This window comes from Macaca nemestrina, chromosome 18, assembly GCF_043159975.1.
Source record: "Macaca nemestrina isolate mMacNem1 chromosome 18, mMacNem.hap1, whole genome shotgun sequence".
NCBI classification, from domain to species: Eukaryota; Metazoa; Chordata; class Mammalia; order Primates; family Cercopithecidae; genus Macaca; species Macaca nemestrina.
In genome coordinates, this window is record NC_092142.1 from 26,019,314 (window position 1) to 26,039,005 (window position 19,692).

A 19,692-nucleotide genomic window follows, 5' to 3' on the forward strand; every position below is an offset into this window, starting at 1 on the left:
GTTCTGGTGAGGCCAGCTGGGGCTGGCACTGGCTGAACACATTGGGCTTACCAATGGGCGTGTCTGTGCCCACTGACGAAGGGCTGGACTGGGTCCCCGGCTGCCTCACTGATGGGAAGGTGGGCTTGAGGGCTCAGGAGCCCAGACTTGGTTCTGGGAGGGTGAGCTCCCCACCAGCAGGGGTCATTGGTTCACTGAGCCTCGGATACCTGCTCTACCCTGGGTTGATGGCGGTGAACAAAGGGGGACGTTCCTGCCTGCAGCGGGGGAGGCGAGCCACCAATTCAGTGTCCAGGTTCACTCCCCGCTGCCTCTGAGGCTATTGAAGATGCAATCACACCTTCAATTTGCTTAGGGAAAGGTCCCTGCTCCCTCAGCCACGTGGCCTGAGAGGGACGGCCCCACCCCTGTCTTCGGGGTGGGTGTGATTTTCCAATGCCAGTCGGATCATCGTGTCCCCACCTCGCAGGTGTCCGTGTGGGAGCTATGGGCCATGAGGATGCTTGCAAGGGTGTGGGAGCCGAGTGAGAGCCTCCCTCTTCCTCCCGATCCCGGGCATGATGTGTGAGGCCCAGAGCATGGCAGCTATTTTGCTACCATGAAGAAAGCTGGATTTCTGGGAAACCACCTCGTAGGCCCCAAGCATGCAGCCAGCCCAGTGAATGTGCAGTAGACACAGAAATATGGCTGTGTGGTGACCTCGCTGGAGCCCCTAGACCAGGCCTCTCAAGTCCCCTGTGGCCAAGTCCTTCCTTGTTTCAGCCAGTCTGAGTTGGCTTTTCTCAGACTGAAGCATCCTGACTGATGCTGGGGTTCAAGAGAGGCATGAAGATGGGGACTTAACAAGTATGAGGAGGGAGGAAGCGCAGGGAGCGAGGGGCTGACCAGTGCCAAAGGACGACCGGGTGCTAGCCAGGAAACAAAGCCGGACACCAGAGGGGAGGGTGCGCAGGCCCAGGGCGCTCTGTGCAGAGGCTCCCGAGCTGACGAAGGAAGCACTGCACCCTGAGCAGTGGGTGGGGGGAGGCGGTGACGGACGAGCAGGGGCCTCACCAGGGGCCACAGCCCTGCTGCAGCAGTGGGGGCGTCCAGGGGTCTTCCACAGGGAGCATGGAGGCAGGGTGTGGGCCGGGGCTGGCGCTCAGCCTGAGGCAGCAGCGGCAGGGCCGGAGGGCTACTGGCAGCTGGGCTGGACAGGATCTGGTGACAGTGGGATGCAGGAGGGTCAGGGAGAGGAAGCATTGAGGCTGACTCCCGGTCCCGGCTGGGGCTGCTGGATGGCGGGGCTGCCGGGCACCCACAGGGAACAGAGGGTCCAGGGAGGGAGAGCACGTGTCCCGCCCAAACGCCCAGCCTCAGCCCATTCAGGCCAGTGGCACGTTGGGCCAGGGGAGAGTCCAGACTGGGGAGTTGGGGAGGCCAAGGTTCACACATCCAGGTGTGGGCCAGCCCAATCCTGCTGGGACAGCTGGTCACAGCTGGGACTCAAGGCTGCCCTGAGCAAGGACAGTGAGCTGTCCTGAGCCGTTGCTGGGGGCTCTGCTGGTTTCACCTGCTGGAGCCCAAACCCAGGGGTTCTGAGTGATGACCGAACTCCAGGAAAGAAGGCAAGGCCACGACACAGAGCCTCACACACAGGCTCGAGAACACAGACAGGGGCTGCAGCAACTTCCAGGACAGTTTATTCCAAAGCTGTGGACAGTCCACATTAAGAAGAAAGAGGTGACTCGCATGGAACCTGAAACACGGACGCCTCTCTTCCAAGAAGGGCTGCGGCGATCAGGCCACCCAAGGCAGCCAGTCCCTCAGCAGAGCACGACGGCTAATGCTGCCTGGACCGCAGGGACTTTTTGTTCGATTTTGAGATACCAGACTCCCTCTGCTTCTCAGGGTCGAAGACTTCTGTAGACAGAAAAGGCAGGAAAGACAGTGAACGGAGGGGCTGGCAGCACAGGAGCACCAGCTCGAGCCAGCAGCTACGTCTCCTGTGCCAAGGACTCTGTCCTAGGTCTACACCATTCTTCACTGCCAACCCTCCCCAGCCCGTGAGGCAGAGTTAGCCCCAATTCAGAGAGGAACACACTGAGGGAGCTGTGGACATGGCTGTCACATCCCCCTCCTGAGAGGGCTGCCAGAGAGGGAGCCTTGTCTAGACAAAATGCTCATAAGCGTTGGAATTTCTGCTGGGTTCTAGAAAGTCCTCTGGAACGGTGCACGCAGCTCAGCCTTTACTTCCTGCGGTGGCTGCTTCTAGGATTCAGGCTGCTAATGCGGACCCCCACACAACCTGGAGCCTTTCAGGGCCCTGCCTCCAAGGGCTTCCCCAGCACCAGGCCCTGCCTCCTGCAGGCCCTGCATCCTGCTGGCCCAGCCCTTCCCATGAGCACCTCAGGGCCCACGCACCTGGGATCTCGTGGGGCCAGTAGTCGTTGCAGTGGGGGCAGCGCGGTTCGGCGTTTGACTGGAAGTACTTGGCCACGCAGGGTAAGTGCATCCTGATCCCACAGGTTTCGCAGCTTTGACCCTGAAACAAGAAAGGCCAATGACGGCAGAGCTGGTGCACACCTCTGTGTTCTGCAAACCTCCGGGGAAGCCACAAGGAAAATGGGCAGCTGGTGGCATCGGGTTATCTTCCAGTCCCCAGATTAATACTGAAAATCCCAAACGCCTTAGTGCAGGGGAGTCTTTTGTTTGTTTGCTTGTTTGTTGCAGTGGGTTTTACTAAACAATTCTGAACACATGAACCCAGTGACAGAAGCCGAGGGCTGGCAAGCTCCCGCAGTCAGATCCTGCAGGTGGCGTGTGGACAGCCACAGCTTTTCAGAAGCTTATTTGCTGATGTGGATCAAAGGCTTTCAAAAAAAAATTGCACTTTGTCCCAGAAACCCCGCCCAAGGAAATAATCACCATGTGCCCAAGGATACAGGTGTACGAGGCCCATGAGAGCAATTGCAATTACAAACAGCTACAGCTGCAAAACGACAGAAACTGAAAGACACATCAGTGTCCACGCTGGTTCAGTGGTTGCAAAGCCCTGCAAACTGGAGTAGACCACTGCGGAAAGCAGCAATTGATAGAGACACTCCGCCAAATACTCTGCCACAAAACTGCCAAAATAATGCAGGTTGCACAGGACACTCAACCTTCCTGAGAAAAATAAAGTAAGCGAGAGCCCTTGGACCCCAGCAGCAGAACCAGGGAGGAGAGAGGCAGTGCGTCCCTGCAGGCCACCGTGGGGAGGCATCCTCTGACACGTCCTGGGAGATGGCCTCCAGGAGCTCTTGTGGGAGGAGGCGCCGGCAGTGCAGGAGGGCTGGGTCCAGAGCCAGGATTCGGGAAGTACCTGTGCAGAGCCCCAGGAGCTGAGGGCCCAGCAATGAGCTCCCATGCCCTGCCCAGCGGGTACCTGGATGAGGAGGCTGTGACAGATATTACAGATCTTCACCGCGTCGGGGTACGTCTCCCGGATGTATTGCTCCATTTCCAGGATGGCCCGGCCATGCAGGGTGAACTCCCCTTCCTTCTGCAGGGACACACGGGAGGTGGCCACCCTCAGCCAGGCCCTCTCCCCATTCACTACCTCTGTTCCTCTGTGATCCCACAGCCCTGTGCTCAGGAAGACACAAGGGTCTAGGCACCTTTGCACCAACCCCAGACAACGCGCATCAGCCACGTCCCCCTGGCAGAGCCTCAGCAAGGGAAACTGAGGCAAAGGCCCAAAAGGCATGGAGGCACAGCTCCCCGACACCGCCCTTTTCTCAGCACCTGTTGTGCCTTCAGACGTGACTGCTCTGTCTGCACAGCAGCCCCGAGCGAGGCAGTCACAGCCCTCCTGCAGATGAGGACGCTGAGGCCCACAAGGGGTCAGTCTCCCCAGGGCACAAACCCGAGCACCCACTGCTTCCATCCGCCACCCATCCCGCTCCCAAAAAGCAGCATCCCCGGTGCCTCCCAGCATTTCTGCCTCCAACTGCAGTAGGGACCCTCAGAGATCATTTCCGGCCACATCACTTTACAGACGGAGCTGGAAGGAGTCTGGAGAGGGCAGACGGGCCCCATCACACCATGGGCAGTGGAGCCTCCAACGGAAGCCAGTCCTCCTGGTTCCCACGCCAGGGTGCGGTCACCCATCATGCATCCTGAACACCCTGGGAGAACCAGGAAGCACATGAATAACACAGCTCCCCAGGCTGACCCGCCTGCCAGGTCACAGGAGAGAGGCAGCACTGAGGGAGACCCAAGGGAGGCAAATGACACGGACCCAGGACACGGACCCATGCAGGCTGATTCCAGTTTCTCCACAGTCAGCTCATGCATCGGACGTGAACCGCGCCAGGAGATGGCGTCACTGAAGCCTGCGAGTCACTCGAGTGCTCAGCTGCCTTTCCTGTTATTTTCTAATTTTTACAAGCAAGAGCTGTCACTCCCGTTTTTGTTTTTTGGTTTTTTGGTTTTTTTTTTTGAGATGGAGTTTTGCTCTAGTTGACCAGGGTGGAGTGCAATGGCATGATCTTGGCTCAATGCAACTTCCGTGTTCTGGGTTCAAGCAATTCTTCTGCCTCAGCCTCCAGAGTAGCTGGGATTACAGGTGTGTGCCACCACCGGCTAATTTTGTATTTTTAGTAGAGATGGGGTTTTGCCATGTTGACCAGGCTGGTCTTGAACTCCCGACCTCAGGTGATCCACCCACCTTGGTCTTCCAAAGTGCTGGGACTGCAGGCATGAGCCACCGTACCCGGCCCACTCCTGTTTCTGACCGGTAGAGCCCCCCAACCCCATTCCTGCCTCCATCCCCAGAGTGCAGTGTGGAGGGGGTGTGCTTGCATAACCTGGGCTTGCAGTGCATTCACTCTGGAACACCAGTAGAGGGGCTGGGTGAGCACAGGAAGGGAGGCAGGGTAGAGGCATGGGGTTGGGGCAGGGACAGCCGCTGCAGGAGCAGTGGAGGGAGGCCAGGGTACCAGGTGCTTATGCCCTGCACCGCGGCTGTTGGTGCACAGGGGCTTTGTGTTCTCCAAGTGCTGTGGGCAATGGGAGGATGTGACCAGCCCTCAGGCCATCCTCAGTCCTCGGTCCTCGGTCCCATGGCTGTTACCTTCCCCAAAACTCCCAAATCCATCATGGCACCCCACCTCCCTGGCTACCACCCACTTCCACCCTCCTCCAGATCCATCACGGCACCCCACCTCCCCAGCCTCCACCCTCTTCCACCCTCCCCTGTTCCTGCAGCTCTCTGAGCCCACTCTCCTCCAGCAATGTGCTTGCTACAAAACAAGCCTGGCCCTGTCACTCCCACCTCACCCCCGCCCGAGGGCTTCCCACCACCCTTAGGTCCAAGAGCCAAGCCCCTAATGCATGTATCTCCCGGGTTGCCCTCGTCTGCTCTCCCCAGCAATCTTTGTGCTCAGATGGCCCTGGCCTTAGCTTCTTGAGCACACTCACTGGCCACAGGGCCATTGCTGGGCTGATGATCCTCCCACCCCAGGCTCCAGGCAACTCCCACACAGCCTTCAGCTTGAGTGTCACTTACTCAGCAGCTGAGGGCCAGTTCCTCTGGGACAGCTGTCATAAAGCCATGTTTCCTTTCCATCTGTACCTGGACTGCAGTGGGATGACCGTCTCACTGCTCTTGGGCTCTCCCTCCAGACCACGGCCCCGTGGGAGTGGCCACCAGCTCTGGTTTCGCTCACTCCAGTGTCCGCAGCACCTGCTGTGGGGCCCAGCACTTGGCAGGCCCACAGGAAGATGAAGTAGACCTTGCACTGATCCCAGAGGAGTGCCTCACACTGTGAGCAAGTTCAAGCTTAGACTGAGGCAGCAGGTGCATTTATTTTTTTTTTTTTTTTTTTTTTTTTTTTTTGAGACTGAGTCTCGCTCTGTCACCCAGGCTGGAGTGCGGTGGCCGGATCTCAGCTCACTGCAAGCTCCGCCTCCCAGGTTCACGCCATTCTCCCGCCTCAGCCTCCCGAGTAGCTGGGACTATAGGCGCCCGCCACCTCGCCCGGCTAGTTTTTTGTATTTTTTAGTAGAGACGGGGTTTCACCGTGTTAGCCAGGATGGTCTCGATCTCCTGACCTCGTGATCCGCCCGTCTCGGCCTCCCAAAGTGCTGGGATTACAGGCGTGAGCCACCGCGCCCGGCCAAGGTGCATTTATTTTTATTATTTTTTTAAATTTACTTATTTTTGAGACAGTTTCACTCTTGTTGCCCAGGCTGGAGTGCAATGGCACAATCTCAGCTCACTGCAACCTTTGCCTCCAGGGTTCAAGTGATTCTACTGCCTCAGCCTCCCAAGTAGCTGGGATTACAGGTGCCCGCCACCACACCCAGCTAATTTTTTATATTTTTAGTAGAGACAGGGTTTCACCATGTCGGCCAGGCTGGTCTCAAACTCCTGACTTCAAGTGATCTACCTGCCTCAGCCTCCCAAAGTGCTGGAATTACAGGTGTGAGCCACTGTGCCCAGCCAAGCTGCATTTACTGAACACCTACTATGCACCAGAAACTGCACCCAAGGCTCACCATTCATGACCCACTCAGTCCTCTGTGGGCCCATCAGGGAAGGGGTAGGAGGGGTGCCCTAGCCCTCAGAGAAGACGAGAGCCCAGGCAATCTCCCAGGCACCTCGCCACGACACTTGGAAGTCAGGACCTCTTGTAGGGAGCAGTCCTGGGGTGTATGGAGGTGCGTCCATCAGCAGACGTCCAGCTCCCATGAGCCGCGCTTGCTCTCAGAAGCCTCTCTGCTGACCCCAACCACCCACCACCCCTGGGCCTTCTCCTGGACCGGCAGCTGCCTCAGCACCTCCATGCTGAGCCAGTCTCGCACAGGACTGGCTGTCTAGGAGTGACATGTCCTTGGGGTGATATGCCCACCTGGAAGGGCCTTGGCAGTGGACCCCTGGCTGTTTCTGTGGGAAGCCCTGTGTCTGAGAAGCCAAGGATCAGACGCTGACGTGTGGTCTCTCTGATCGAGGTGCTGCCCTAGGAAGACCTGTCCTGGGTACATGAGCACCCCACCCCTGTTCTCAGCGGTTCCTCCAGAGTGCCACAGACCTCAGGGCAACCCTTACCAGGCCATGTAGGTCAGAGAGCACTGGACCCTCACAGAAACCTGGAGCTGGCAGTGTCTCCATCCTGCAGATGAGGAAACAGTCTCTGCAACAAGAAGCTGCTTGCCACAGGCAGCAGAGGAACCTGGAGGAGTCTCACTACGCAGCTCTTGCCACATGAGCTTTGTTCCTTCGTCCTCCTCAGGGCCCCAGCAGGCCAGGCAGTCAACAAGAAGCCTCTCCAGGGCGACTGCCCAGCACCAGTGCTGAGGGCCCCCTGCTACTTCTGCAGCGCTCCTGCAGGTGGCAGCTCCCGGATCCTCTATCCACCCTCCCTCGAGCTCAGAGGCGCCCTGCAGAAGGCGGTGCCAGCACTGCCACCGAACTGAGAAAGGCACAGAGTACAAGCGCCTGCAGCCACAGCTCACCCCCACAGACTCCAAGGGCGGTGCCTCTCCTATCCACCACAGCCCTCTCCAGACACCAAGGGCAGACAAAGGGCAAGTCAAATCATAAAGCTGGGGGCACGCCCTGCAAGCCATGCACAATGGTGGTGGCGTGTGCTAGGCACGCATGCTCTTGGGTGCAAAGCAGGCTGCAAAGTGTTGTGAAATGGAATGTTGGGGCACTTGGCTCTAGGGGCTGGGATAACAGGTGACTTCAGTGGGTTTCTTTATGCATCTTGACATGTTGTAATCCTCCTATAATGAACAGGTATTTCCTGTAACATTTTTTGTAAGTTTTAAACTCTGTTCCTCTGTAACCTCATCCACCCGTTCAGTCATCTAATCAGCAAGCATTTATTGAGCGCCTGAGGTGCCACGCACTAGATTCTGCAATGGGAATCAGCCATGAAGAGGTCATAACCCTTGCCCTTAAGAAACTTGGCCCATGGCTGGGCACAGTGGCTCACACCTGTAATCCCAGCACTTTGGGAGGCCGAGATAGGCAGATCACCTGAGGTCAGGAGTTCGAGACTAGCCTTGTCAATATGGAGAAACCCCGTCTCTATTAAAAATACAAAAATTAGCCAGGCATGGTGGCACATGCTTGTAATCCCAGCTATTTGGGAGGCTGAGGCAGGAAAATCACTTGAAGCAGGAGGTGGAGGTTGCAGTGAGCCAAGATTGTACCATTGCACTCCAGCCTGGGCAACAAGAGCGAAACTCCATCTCAAAAAAAAAAAAAAAAAAAAAACTTGGCCCTAAGAGGGGCTGCACCACAAGCGAGAATGGTCAGTTATAACCTCAGCAGACCCTAGAACATTCTCTAGTACCAAATACAGCCCGGAGGGCAAGAAAAACTGTGACAAAGCCATTGATGGGAGCTGCAGTCCCCAAACTGGGGCCTGAACTCGGCCCTGCCACTCTCAGGGTGTCCGATGTCATCCAGACCCCTGAGCTGTTGTCCGATGTCATCCAGACCCCTGAGCTGTCAGCTAAAAACTAAGCTATGGAGCCACTGCAGGACAGCAGGCAGCCTCCGAGACAGGACATACGGGAATGTGCCCAGCAGATCCTGCACTCACCAGGAGCTCCCAGCCCTGACCTCACCCCTGTGACCTCTGCCCTCACCCCGTGACCTCTCCACCCTTTCTTCCCATCAGGTACCCCAGGAACTGAATTTGGGTCAGGTTCCTGGTACAGGCCCACCCTACACAGAAATTAGTAACTCAGAACACAGACTTCCCCAATCCGGAGGCAAGCCTTCCTGAACAGGAAGTGGAGAGTCGCTGCAGCCACAAGCAGCAGCCTCTGGCCACAAGTCCGACCACCAAGTGAGGAAGCGGGAACCCGACGTGAGCGCGTCCTCAACACACACGGGCACGAGCACCTGGGAGGGCACAGCAATGGTCAACTCAGCAAACACCACGCTGTTGAAAACAGGGGTGCCTTTTGTGGAAAAAGAACTGAAACATTTGTTCTGCTCCATTCAGCAGGACTAGACGTGGGGGCGGGGCAGCATCTAGAAACTGGAGCTGCAGTGGGGCCTGTCCCAGACGTCACAGCTCCTTTCCTAAAGCTTGTCTGTGCCTCTTCTAAGCACTGACCCTGAGGAACTCACTGCTGACAAAAACAACAGTGGTAACGTCGCCAATTCCTCTGCTGCCTCCCCCGCGAGCCAGCCAGCGCAGCACGGAGCACGTTACTGTGAGGTCCCATTCCTGCTCCTGACACACCCAGCCCCAAAGGGGAAACGACAACTTCCCTCTTACAGGGAACCTGAGGTCACCTGGCTCAGGGTTCAGACCCGGGTCAGACATCACAGCCACACTCTCAGCCACGGAACTGCCTCTGCCTTGCAGTCTGTGGGCTAGAGGCTTGGTCCCGGGGCCCAAATCCCGGGTGCAGCTCCTGGCTCTGCCATTCTGGCTGTGGCATCCTCAACACATCATGTGGGTGAACAGGGAGTGGGAGGCAGGAGAGGTGAGGCCCAGATCCTCCCCATGGGGTCACTGCTGGAATGCGTGAAAGCAGATAAGGGATCTGAGAAGGCTGGGCTCCACAGACATCAGTTGGCTAGAAATACGATTTTGGAGACAAAACTGCTATTCACTCAAAAGAGTGAGCCGGACTGGAAAACCATGAGACAGTACCTCAATTAGCCACTTGTTTTGGACAAACTTCTGCAGCACCTGCTCCGCTTCCTTCTTCCTCATCTTCTTGCCTTTAAGTTGATCAACCAGGTTCAAAATGTTTGTGGAAGATGCAAAGCCAGTTTCTGAGTCAATAATTAGCTCCAGCTGGAAGAAAGAGCAGGTACCATGCTTCTCTATTAAAATGGCAAAAATAACTTTTAAATGGTAATACTAAGTCTGGCAGGGGTGCAGTAAGACCACTCGGACCACAGGCAGAACTGCACACTGGCACGGTATTCGGGGAAAACAATGTAATATGCATCAAGAGTCAGGACTGTGCTCAGTTCTTTTGACTCAAGAGGTCACTTCGATAACATCCTCCCAAATAAATCATCTTAATGTCCCCAAATCAATAAGGGTCACCTTGCCTCACAGCTGGCCTCAGAGGCAGCGAGAGACAGACACGGCAGGCAGGAACCTCTGGAGAAGACAGGTTCCTGCACACACAGATGTGTGCTCAGCTCAGCACCTGCTCCTCAACCCTGGCAGCTAATAAACCCCAGGAGAAGACCTCAAAGGAATGATTCCAACACCTGGTTCTCAGAGATTCAGATTCGACAGATCCCAAGTGGGGCTGAAATGTCTGAATTCCTTCTCACCTCTGCAGTTATGTAGGCCTGAGAACCACTCTTAGCCATATGTTTGACCAGAGGGCCGAGCAAGTAGCTCTGAAGCCTGGTAGAGCAATGCCGCTCAAATGTGCACATGCAAACGATTCAGCGGGTACCTGGCAAAAATGCAGATTCGGACTCAGCAGTGTAGGGTAGGGACTGGGACTGGGCCTTTCTAACAAGCTCCCAGGTGATGCTGCTGCTGCTGCTGCTGCCTTTCCCAGATGGCACTTACAGCAGCCAGGTAGGAACGCCTGTTACTACCAGTGAGGCCCTGCTCTTGCCCATCCAGCTGGGGCTCACACCTGGCCCAGCACTTCCTTCCCAGGCAGCCATGGGGGCCCCTGACAGCTGTGAATTCCAGATGGGTAGACAGTGATATCTCCCTGCAAAGCCTTTCCTCAGACAGCAGTGGTGGCCCACGTCCCCCCAGTGATCCTTGAAGACTGCAGTTGCCACTTCTAACGACTGAGACAGAACTTTCCCATAAGAAGCCCAGCCAATGGGCGACGGGGATTACTCTACTTACAGCCTTTCTAAACAGATCCAGTTCATTCTCTGCAAAATCCGTAGCCATTTTGGAAATTGAAGTTGTAGCAAGATTCACCTAAGAAATAAGTCAGCGCAACAGTCAGGCTGTGCCCTTCGCGTGTTGGTTAACGTGTCGCTGGCTCTCCCTCCCTCCCCTCCTCCGTCTCTGGCCAGTCACTGAGCTCCTGTATCCAGGCACTGCGAGCCGCAGGATGGATCTGTAACCAGGCATATACTACAGACTTTATTCTTTAGCTCAGTCAACATGCTAGACCCTCAGAAGTTTCAGAACTCCAGAGGGTGTGCAGTATTTTCCAAACTCAGATAAATTTGGGAGATTTGTCTACATGTTAATGGAGCTTCAAATGCAAAAGGCACTGAGAAGTCCGACAGCAAGGAAATCTGCTTTGCCATGTCTGACCAGCATTTCCATAGTTCTTTGCCTGTGTAATGTTTTGGAAACCCTGGACTAGAGTGCTCCTTTCTGAGTGTGAGCCTGGCTGGGAGCAGCCAGATGTCCTCTGACCAGCCCGAGGTGTCTCCTAGCCAGGGATGGGGCATGTCAGCTTCCCACTCCTGTGTTTCACCCTGATCCCTACCTGTGAGAGTAAATCTGAAAACCACTGAAGACCCCACGTGGGTCGCAATCCTTGACACTCCTACACACTGTTTCTTTTCATCGCTTCTATGTCTTATTCTAAGTAAAAAACCATTTCTCCCTTTATTCCTAATATTCCATACATTTGGAGTGACTTCTTTACAAAGAACGGTCCAAAAGAGAAATCAAACCAAAGCAAACACGGGCTGCCTGGGCCCTGTTCCAGCTCCTCAAAAACGCCACTAGAGGGCTCTGCTGGGCACTCACCAACGCATAAATGGGTCTCCCGTCATCTTCCGTGACTCCTCTCTTTATCTCAATATACAAGGACTCCAAGACACTGTTAATGTTGTTGATGAAGTCCTCCAACTTATCTACAGTGGCATTGCCTGGAAATAAACAGACCAAAAAAGGGGTGTGATGGGGGGCCTCATCAAAAAAACGTAGTTTGCTTGAATCATTCCATCCCATCTCAACCCAGGGGACAGCAACCCCAGACACGGGCGGAGGCTGCAGCCTCTTGGGTGAATGCCAGTGCCGTGTGGCTTCTTTCTTCCTGGAGTACTTGGAAGACAAACAGACAACAGATGGAGGGCGTTGTGAGGCAGGAGGGCCGGGGAGATGCTATCTGCAACCACGGAGGCTGCCGCGGGCTTCCTGTCTTTGCTCGCTGCCTCCCGATGAGAGTCTGGATCAGCACCTTCAGCGTATCACTCAGTGACGTGCTCAGAGCGTGCACTAAGCTCCCGCTGCACGCACATCCCATCCCATCTCAGCCGTTCTACCTCGTCCCCAGTGCCCCGCGAGAGGCCTCTGTCCCTTTGCGTCCCCACACGTCTTAGGTGGAGCTTTATTCCTTTCTTTTTTTATTCAGTGTCCACTTATCCTCACTTACATGCCAGGCTTGTGCTCGGTCCTGGGCTGGAACAGTAAGAATAACAACAACCGGGGTGAGAAGGGCGGCTTGCAGCAAGCCCTCAGCATGGAGAGGCCCTGTCCCGGGCACCCTTTGTCATCATGAATCCACCCTCCAGCAGCTCTCTGGGCACAGGGAAAGAGGCTGAGACGCAGAGAAGTGAACTGACTCACCCAGAGTTGTACCACAAGGCCGGGGCTTTGACCTCTCTGTCACCCACCTCCCCTGGCCCTGCCAGCAGGACGCTCACAGCCCAGGGGCCACCATCCAGGTCCATCAGTCTGAGGAGGGGGCACCCACAGTATGGCCGGGGGCTCAGCTGAATGGACACTGATCAGCCAGGGAAGGAAGGAGGGCAGAGAGGCTGCGGTGGGGAAGGGAGCCAGATCACACAGGGCCTGTGGCCGGGGACAGCAGGGCCTTTCTCCTGTGGCACCAGGAAGCCTCTGAGCACTGGAAGCAGTGGAAGGACATGTCCAGCGCTGTGTACCTTTCATGCTGTGAGACAGTCATGTCTTTTGAGACAGTCTCACTCTCGCCCAGGCCGGAGTGCAGTAGCGCAATCTTGGCTCACTGCAACCTCCACCTCCGGGTTCAAGCAATCCACCTGCCTTAGCCTCCCGAGGAGTTGAGATTACAGGCGCCCACCACCACGCTCAGCTAGTTTTTGTATTTTCAGTAGAGATAGGGTTTTACCATGTTGGCCAGGCTGGTCTCGAGCTCCTGACCTCAGGTGATCCGCCCACCTCGGCCTCCCAAAATGCTGGGATTACAGGAATGAGCTTGTGCTGCGAAACTTTTTAAAGCAAGAGTATGTATTACTGTTTTCACTGTTTTTATGTATTAAAATAAATAATTTCAAAAGATTCATGCCTTAGAAAATCATTTTGGAAAAAAAAACTGCAAGAAAAAACAGACAATCTGATACATTTCGTGTGAAACAAAAACAGAACCAATGAAACGGTCCCACAGGAAAAGGCCCAGCAGGTTGCCCACTGGACTGATGACCAAGGCCACTGCCAGGAAGGGACTAAACGGGGGTCATCACAGCGCCCTCACGCTGTGTGTCTATGTTTGATTTCTTATAGACAGAGGCATTTCTAAGCTACCCATACAACTCAAGATCCATAAAGTTAAAAAAAAAAAAAAAAAGATCACGCTGGTGAAAATGGAGGACATGGCCATGTGAAAGAGTCAAGGACAACCCAGGCCAGTGAGCTCTATCAGAGGATCAGACTGTGGGCGCCCAGAAAAGCCAAGAACAAAGCCCAGGGCAGTGACACTAACGCGCCATGCTCAGCGAGGAGCTAACCTTCCATTTAAGTAAAGTTTTTAAAAGGCAGTTTAAATTAAAAAGTAGTCATAATAAGTGGGTGGAACATGGACATGGTGCAATCGTAACATGAGACAATGGCATCTGGCCTCGGTGGCTGGAGAGCAGGCATCAGGACTGAGAGGCATGGCCTGACCTCCTGCCTCCACGCCTCTGCTCACGGGTCCCTCCTTTCTGAAAAGCTCTCCCTCCACTGCTGTAGCCACCTCGGATGGCCTGTTTTTCCAGGAAATGTTCTCTTCTGCCCCCGATGCTGTCTTCCTCTTCCACACCACGCAAGGCAGCTCTTCGCTGGCGTGGGAGCCAAGCTGTTCCGTACCTGCCTGTGCCGGTGACTTGGGCAGACACGCTTTTCCACCCCCAAGGGCAGCCAGTGCTGGGGAGCTCAGACGCAAGGGGCCCAGACACCAAAAAGCCTTGCTCAGTGCAGAGTGAGTGACAGGAGCCCTGTCCACCCAGTGTGACACCGGGGCAAGTCCCACCTCCCTCTGAAAGTGACACCTCACATTTTCCACTAACGAGGCCCCTCCTGGGTGTCACTGAGAACAATGTGCCCTGTGGGCAGATGAGAGGCATTCTGATCTACTGGACTTTCCAGACACCCCATTGCGGGGAGGCAGCCAGCAGCCCTCTCTGCCCTTCCCCTCTCCCCACTGCCTCTGGTTTGGCGTCCGGCCTCATTTTTCAGAAACCATGAATGTTTTGCTGTATTTTTATCTGACCAACCACTTCCTCCTACTGTACTCGCTCACTGCAGACACCAGCCACCACCTGGGCGCTCCCATTCTCTCCGCTATCGCCCTCTCCTTCCTTCCACACGCTTCCTGCATCAGGGTCGTGTCCACGATCTCCATCACTGACCCTGTAACTGTCTCTCATGGAGGCCCCACGCCCTTGCAGCGCCTCTTAATTGTGACCTGAGAAGAAACTTCTCTTACGCTCAGCACACCCCTCAACTGACTCCTTTTGGCAGCAACAGAGGCGGTGTGGTGCCATGGGACTGGCAGCAGGGTGTGGGCTCCAGCCTGTCCTGCCCTCCCGCTCTGTGGGGCCCTGTGTGAGCCTCTCCCCGACTTCTCATCTCTAACAGCCACACACAGTCTCACCTCCAGCCTCACACATGTCCAGAACCCTCTTCCCTCCCGCCTCTCCACCACTACCCCTGGCTGGACCCCAGCCTCCTGGTCCTCTGGCAGCCTGCTGTACAGGCCTTCCCCAACCAGATGAGCTGCACTTCCCAGCTCTGTCCTCCTGCGGCTCCAGCACTTCCTTCCTCATCACACGGTGCTCCAGCTGCTGTGTCCGGCCACCCTGAAACAGGAGTCAGCTGGTGACGCCTGCCAGCCCAGCAGCCATGTCCCTCCCTAATGAGACCTTCGCCTTTTTTCTTTCTTTTTTTTTTTAGAATTGTCTTTCTCTTACATTTGCGGTTTTGGTGAGAGAATAATTCCAGGTACAATATTCAGGGAACCAGAAAGCAGAAAGCTGAAGGGACCAGAGATTAGGGCAGCCAGGAGTAGACAGAGAACCCACACCAGCCAGACACTTTCGCAATCTGAGCAAGGGACAAAAGGAAGCTTGGAGGTGGCTCCAGCCTAGACACTATAGAGGGCCAGCTGCTCTGGCCATGCAGTGGTGCCATGCTTCCTGCCCGTCCCCGACTGCGCACCTGGCCACCAATGAATCCTACGTGTCCCTCCCCCAATAGCATCTCGACACATTCCTTTTTTTTTTTTTTTTTTTTTTGAGATGGAGTGTCACTCCGTCGCCCAGGCTGGAGTGCAATGGCGCAATCTCAGCTCACTGCAACCTCCACCTCCCAGGTTCAAGTGATCCTCCTGCCTCAGCCTCCCCAGGCACTAGGACTACAGGTGTTTCACCACCACAGCTGGCTAATTTTTTGTATTTTCAGTAGAGATGGGATTTCACTGTGTTGGTCGGGCTGGTCTCAAACTCCTGACCTCAAGTGATCTGCCCACCTCAGCCTCCCAAAGTGCTGGGATTACAGGCGTGAGCCACCACGCCCAGCCCCGACACATTCCTTTCTCAGAACTGGGGTCTCTTGCTTGCTCCCAAGACCCTTACGATGCCCACTAAGTGCTAAGGTGGCACCAGATCGCTGCTTCCCAGCCTCAGGTCTTCAGGACAGCTAATGTCCACAGCTCTGCCCCTGCTCTCTCCTCTGATCCTGGAGCCCTGGTGGAGGAGCTACAGTTTGCTAATCTGTAGGGATACACTGGGCTAAAGGCATGTCTGAGGATCCTTTTGACCTCAATATTCTACAAGCCCATGGTCATGATAAAGAGTGTGGGATAAAGTCCATATCGTGGGATTCTGAGACAGCTACTTTCAGTCTTAGAAATACCACTTTGAGGACTTAGGAGTTAATAATACACTACTTTATTGTGGCACTATTCACAATAGCACAGACTTGGAATCAACCCAAATGTCCATCAGTGGCAGACTGGATTAAGAAAATGTGGCACATATACACCATGGAATACTATGCAGCCATCAAAAAGGATGAGTTGTGTCCTTTGTAGGGACATGGATGCAGCTGGAAACCATCATTCTTAGCAAACTATCACAAGAACAGAAAACCAAACACCGCATGTTCTCACTCATAGGTGGGAACTGAACAATGAGATCACTCGGACTCAGGAAGGGGAACATCACACACCGGGGCCTATCATGGGGAGGGGGGAGGGGGGAGGGATTGCATTGGGAGTTATACCTGATGTAAATGACGAGTTGATGGGTGCAGCACACCAACATGGCACAAGTATACATATGTAACAAACCTGCACATTATGCACATGTACCCTAGAACTTAAAGTATAATAATAATAAAAAAATAAAAATAAAAATAAAAAAATACCACTCCTTTTCAGAATCCGGAACCAACTGAAGAAAAAGGCACACCCTTCAGTAAATATCGAAACATCAGGTTTTCTGTAGGTAGGGCCGGATCAGAGGCTGGTTCTCTGCACACCACCAACCTCCGGTCAGTGATATGGGAGGCCCAGCTACGAGGACAGAGGAACGAGGCCCTGGCCCTACCACAGATGTCTCCTCTACAGGGAAAGAGACACCGAAGCCAGGACAACCAGCACCATGTTTGAATCAAGCAAGTTGAACCTCTAAACCTCTAAACACAGTGCCGCCTGTGTTTTGTCTACTCGGAAGAGGCAGGGTGTGTCTGGATTTCTTAAGGGCTGTAGTAAAGTAGTTCGTGTTAGGCTAAAATCAAGGGGCCTGCAAATGTGTGACTGTCATTCACCTTATTATGTGCCAGCACTATGCATTCGCATGGTTCATTTCATCATGACAATAACAGTAACTCCATCAGGTGCATCACTAATATCATCTGTATATATAGGAGGCTTGGAGAGGTTAACAACTTGCTCATAGTTTCTGTAACTTGGAAGGAAATGGAGCCCAGGCTTGCCCGACCCCAGATCCTAAGCTGCCAGGCACTAAGCCACATGGGCTCCGCAGAGCAAGCCTGAGGACATCCTCTATATCAGACCCCACCGTCATCTCGTCTACACCCTCCTGCACCTGCCCTGTGCTTCAGAGTCACCGAGAGAGACTGGGCCAACAGGGAAGGATGGAAGGCATCTGGGTACCTGATTAAGACCCCAGAGGTGGTACCCAAAGAGGAGCTGCTCACAGAGGAGAGGCATCGGATCGGCCCGGCCTGGCCCAGCCCAGCATCCATCATCCCCTCAGCCCAGCCCAGGCCAGCCCAGCACCCATCATCCCCTCGACCCAGCCCAACACATCATCCATCATACCCCCGGCCCAGCCCTGAGCACTGGGCCAGGTCCGGGGTTCGGGGACAGCATGCAAGGCAGCAGGAGCAGCTAAGGAAAGGCAAAGACCCTGGAGCGGACAGAGCCACTCTTCCTTTAGCAGGAAATGCCTGTCAGTGGTGGCAATTGAAAATGGGCCTCCAGGCAAGTGACAAGCACTGAACAAAACAGGACACTTCTCCCCTAAGAAGGAGGGTTGGCTCAAGTCATCTTGAGAGATTACTTTTTGAACTAATTCTGTACACATTTTCTCCTTTTCTTTTAAAATTAAATTTTAAGGCCAGGTGTGGTGGCTTACACCTGTAATCCCAGTACTTTGGAAGGCCAAGGCAGGAGGATCACTTGAGGCCAGGAGTTCAAGACAAGCCTGAGCAATGGATCAAGAGCAATGGATCAAGAACTCATCTCTACAAAAAACAATGTAAAACTCAGCCAGGCATGGTGGCATGTGGCTGTAGTCCCAGCTACTTGGGAGGCTGAAGTAGGAGGACAGCTTGAGCCCAGGAGTTGGAGATTGAAATGAGCTATCATCGCATCACTGCATTCTAGCCTGGGTGACAGAGCCAGGCCACCTCTCAAAAAACAAAAGAAATGTTGTAAGTTAAATTGGAATGAACGTTACCAATGAGCCTCTTCTTGCTGTATCAGGGTCCCTGCTTCCCAGAGGCTACTAGAACCTAGGATTCACTGTGCACTTGGGCAGCAGGAAATTGGGAAGTCTACTGCCCTGACCTCTGACCAACAAATAGTTTTGTTCTAAACTAGGCACTAAAAATACAAAATGTTATTTTTAGGCAGAGGAAATAACAGCAAAAAATAAGACTCCAAGGGCCCAAGCCACTGTGAGTCAACCTGCCCTGCGACAGCCCTCCGGACAGAGAGGGCGGACGGGTGGTCCTGCTAGCACGGCACTGAGGACAGGGCAGGGCAGGGCAGGCCCTGGATGAGACGGGAGTGCTGGAGTGGAGCTGACCCAAGAGAGCAGACCCTGGGCTGGGAGGAAGGAAGGGCTGACCGGCAGGACACGGGGCTGGGGAGGTTTGGGAGGGGCCACGGGATTTCACCTCTCAGCCTGTAGCTCTCATCTTTCCCCCAACAGCCTGGGGGAAAAGATTCTCTGGACCTTCAGGCACGCAGATGCAAAGATGAGAACTGCCACGGGCACTTCTGAGCACAGCCACTGAACAATGCTGGGAAGAGCAGGGTGGAAGGAGAGTGGCTGGTCTGTGGTAGATCACTTAGAGACAAAGTATCCTCTCCATGGGTGCACCAGCGCATTCACTACACGCCGCAGCGCGGCTCCCCACCTCTCAGCAGACCCTCAGTGACCGCCGCAGAGGCAAGCCAGAAAGAATCGCTGCTTCTCTTTCTCAGAGGTCAGAGAGATGAAGGACATACTTAAGACGGGACAGGAAGTGACAAAGTCCAGACCAGAAACCCGATGTCTGACCATTAGCTGGATGCAATCACGGAAGGATGTGGGCATTCATCAGAAAAAAATTCTTACATATATATGCAATGATGTTGAGAATACTTCAAAATAACGTGGGTAAGCAGGTACAAACATAAATAAAACAAGATCCGTCCTGCGTTCATCATCTGAACTGGGTGACGGCACACAGGACTTCACTGTGTCAGTCTCTCCACTTTTCTGTTTGACTTTTTCCATAATAAAATGTTTAAAAAATACTTCAGTGCTCAACAATCATATAACTTGACTCCTTGACCCTCAGGAATCTCAATTTAAAGAGAAAAATGAGTGTCCTGTGACAAGGTAGATTAGCTCAGGGCTCCGACAGTAGAGAAGGAATAGGATTTTAGTAACATGTGGTTTTAAAACCTATTGTTCTGAGATCTGTACACAGAGTTCTTTTCTTCTTAAACTCAAGAAGTTTATTACAATCAGAGAGTCTGCTCTTTAGCCTCACTCAAATGACAGAGCATAAAACTTATTTTATGTTACTGGGCACAGTACTTGCATCCCAGCTGCACGCATTTATGGTCCTAAAACCTATGCTACCACGTGATGGGGACATCCACTTGCTGTCCCTATCTACGCAGCATCTATGGGACATTCCCCTGGCTGGAGGTCTATCGGTCAGGACTCCCAATGGCAATAAAGCAGTGTCCACTGGTTTATCACAGTAAAGTTCTGGATCATAATGGGAATTGTCATGAGAAACACAAACTACTATATAT

The 19,692-nt window shown here is 54.1% G+C and overlaps 1 protein-coding gene across 6 annotated transcripts in view; it reads right to left on the bottom strand.

The window, feature by feature from the left end:
* Nucleotides 1-1,660: 1,660 nt before the first annotated feature.
* Nucleotides 1,661-19,692, bottom strand: part of LOC105463219 (NSE1 homolog, SMC5-SMC6 complex component) — a 48,356-nt gene continuing 30,324 nt past the window's right edge. For 4 of the 6 annotated variants that reach the window (XM_071084286.1, XM_011710183.3, XM_071084287.1 and 1 more), the window contains 5 exons: nt 11,697-11,818; nt 10,830-10,907; nt 9,648-9,794; nt 8,737-8,884; nt 3,530-4,148 (listed from right to left, as the gene is read on the bottom strand). In XM_071084286.1, the coding sequence (XP_070940387.1) occupies nt 3,865-4,148; nt 8,737-8,884; nt 9,648-9,794; nt 10,830-10,907; nt 11,697-11,818 (779 nt within the window). In that variant the 3' untranslated portion in view covers nt 3,530-3,864. The other 2 variants (XM_011710180.2, XM_011710178.3) reach the window with 1 other exon arrangement.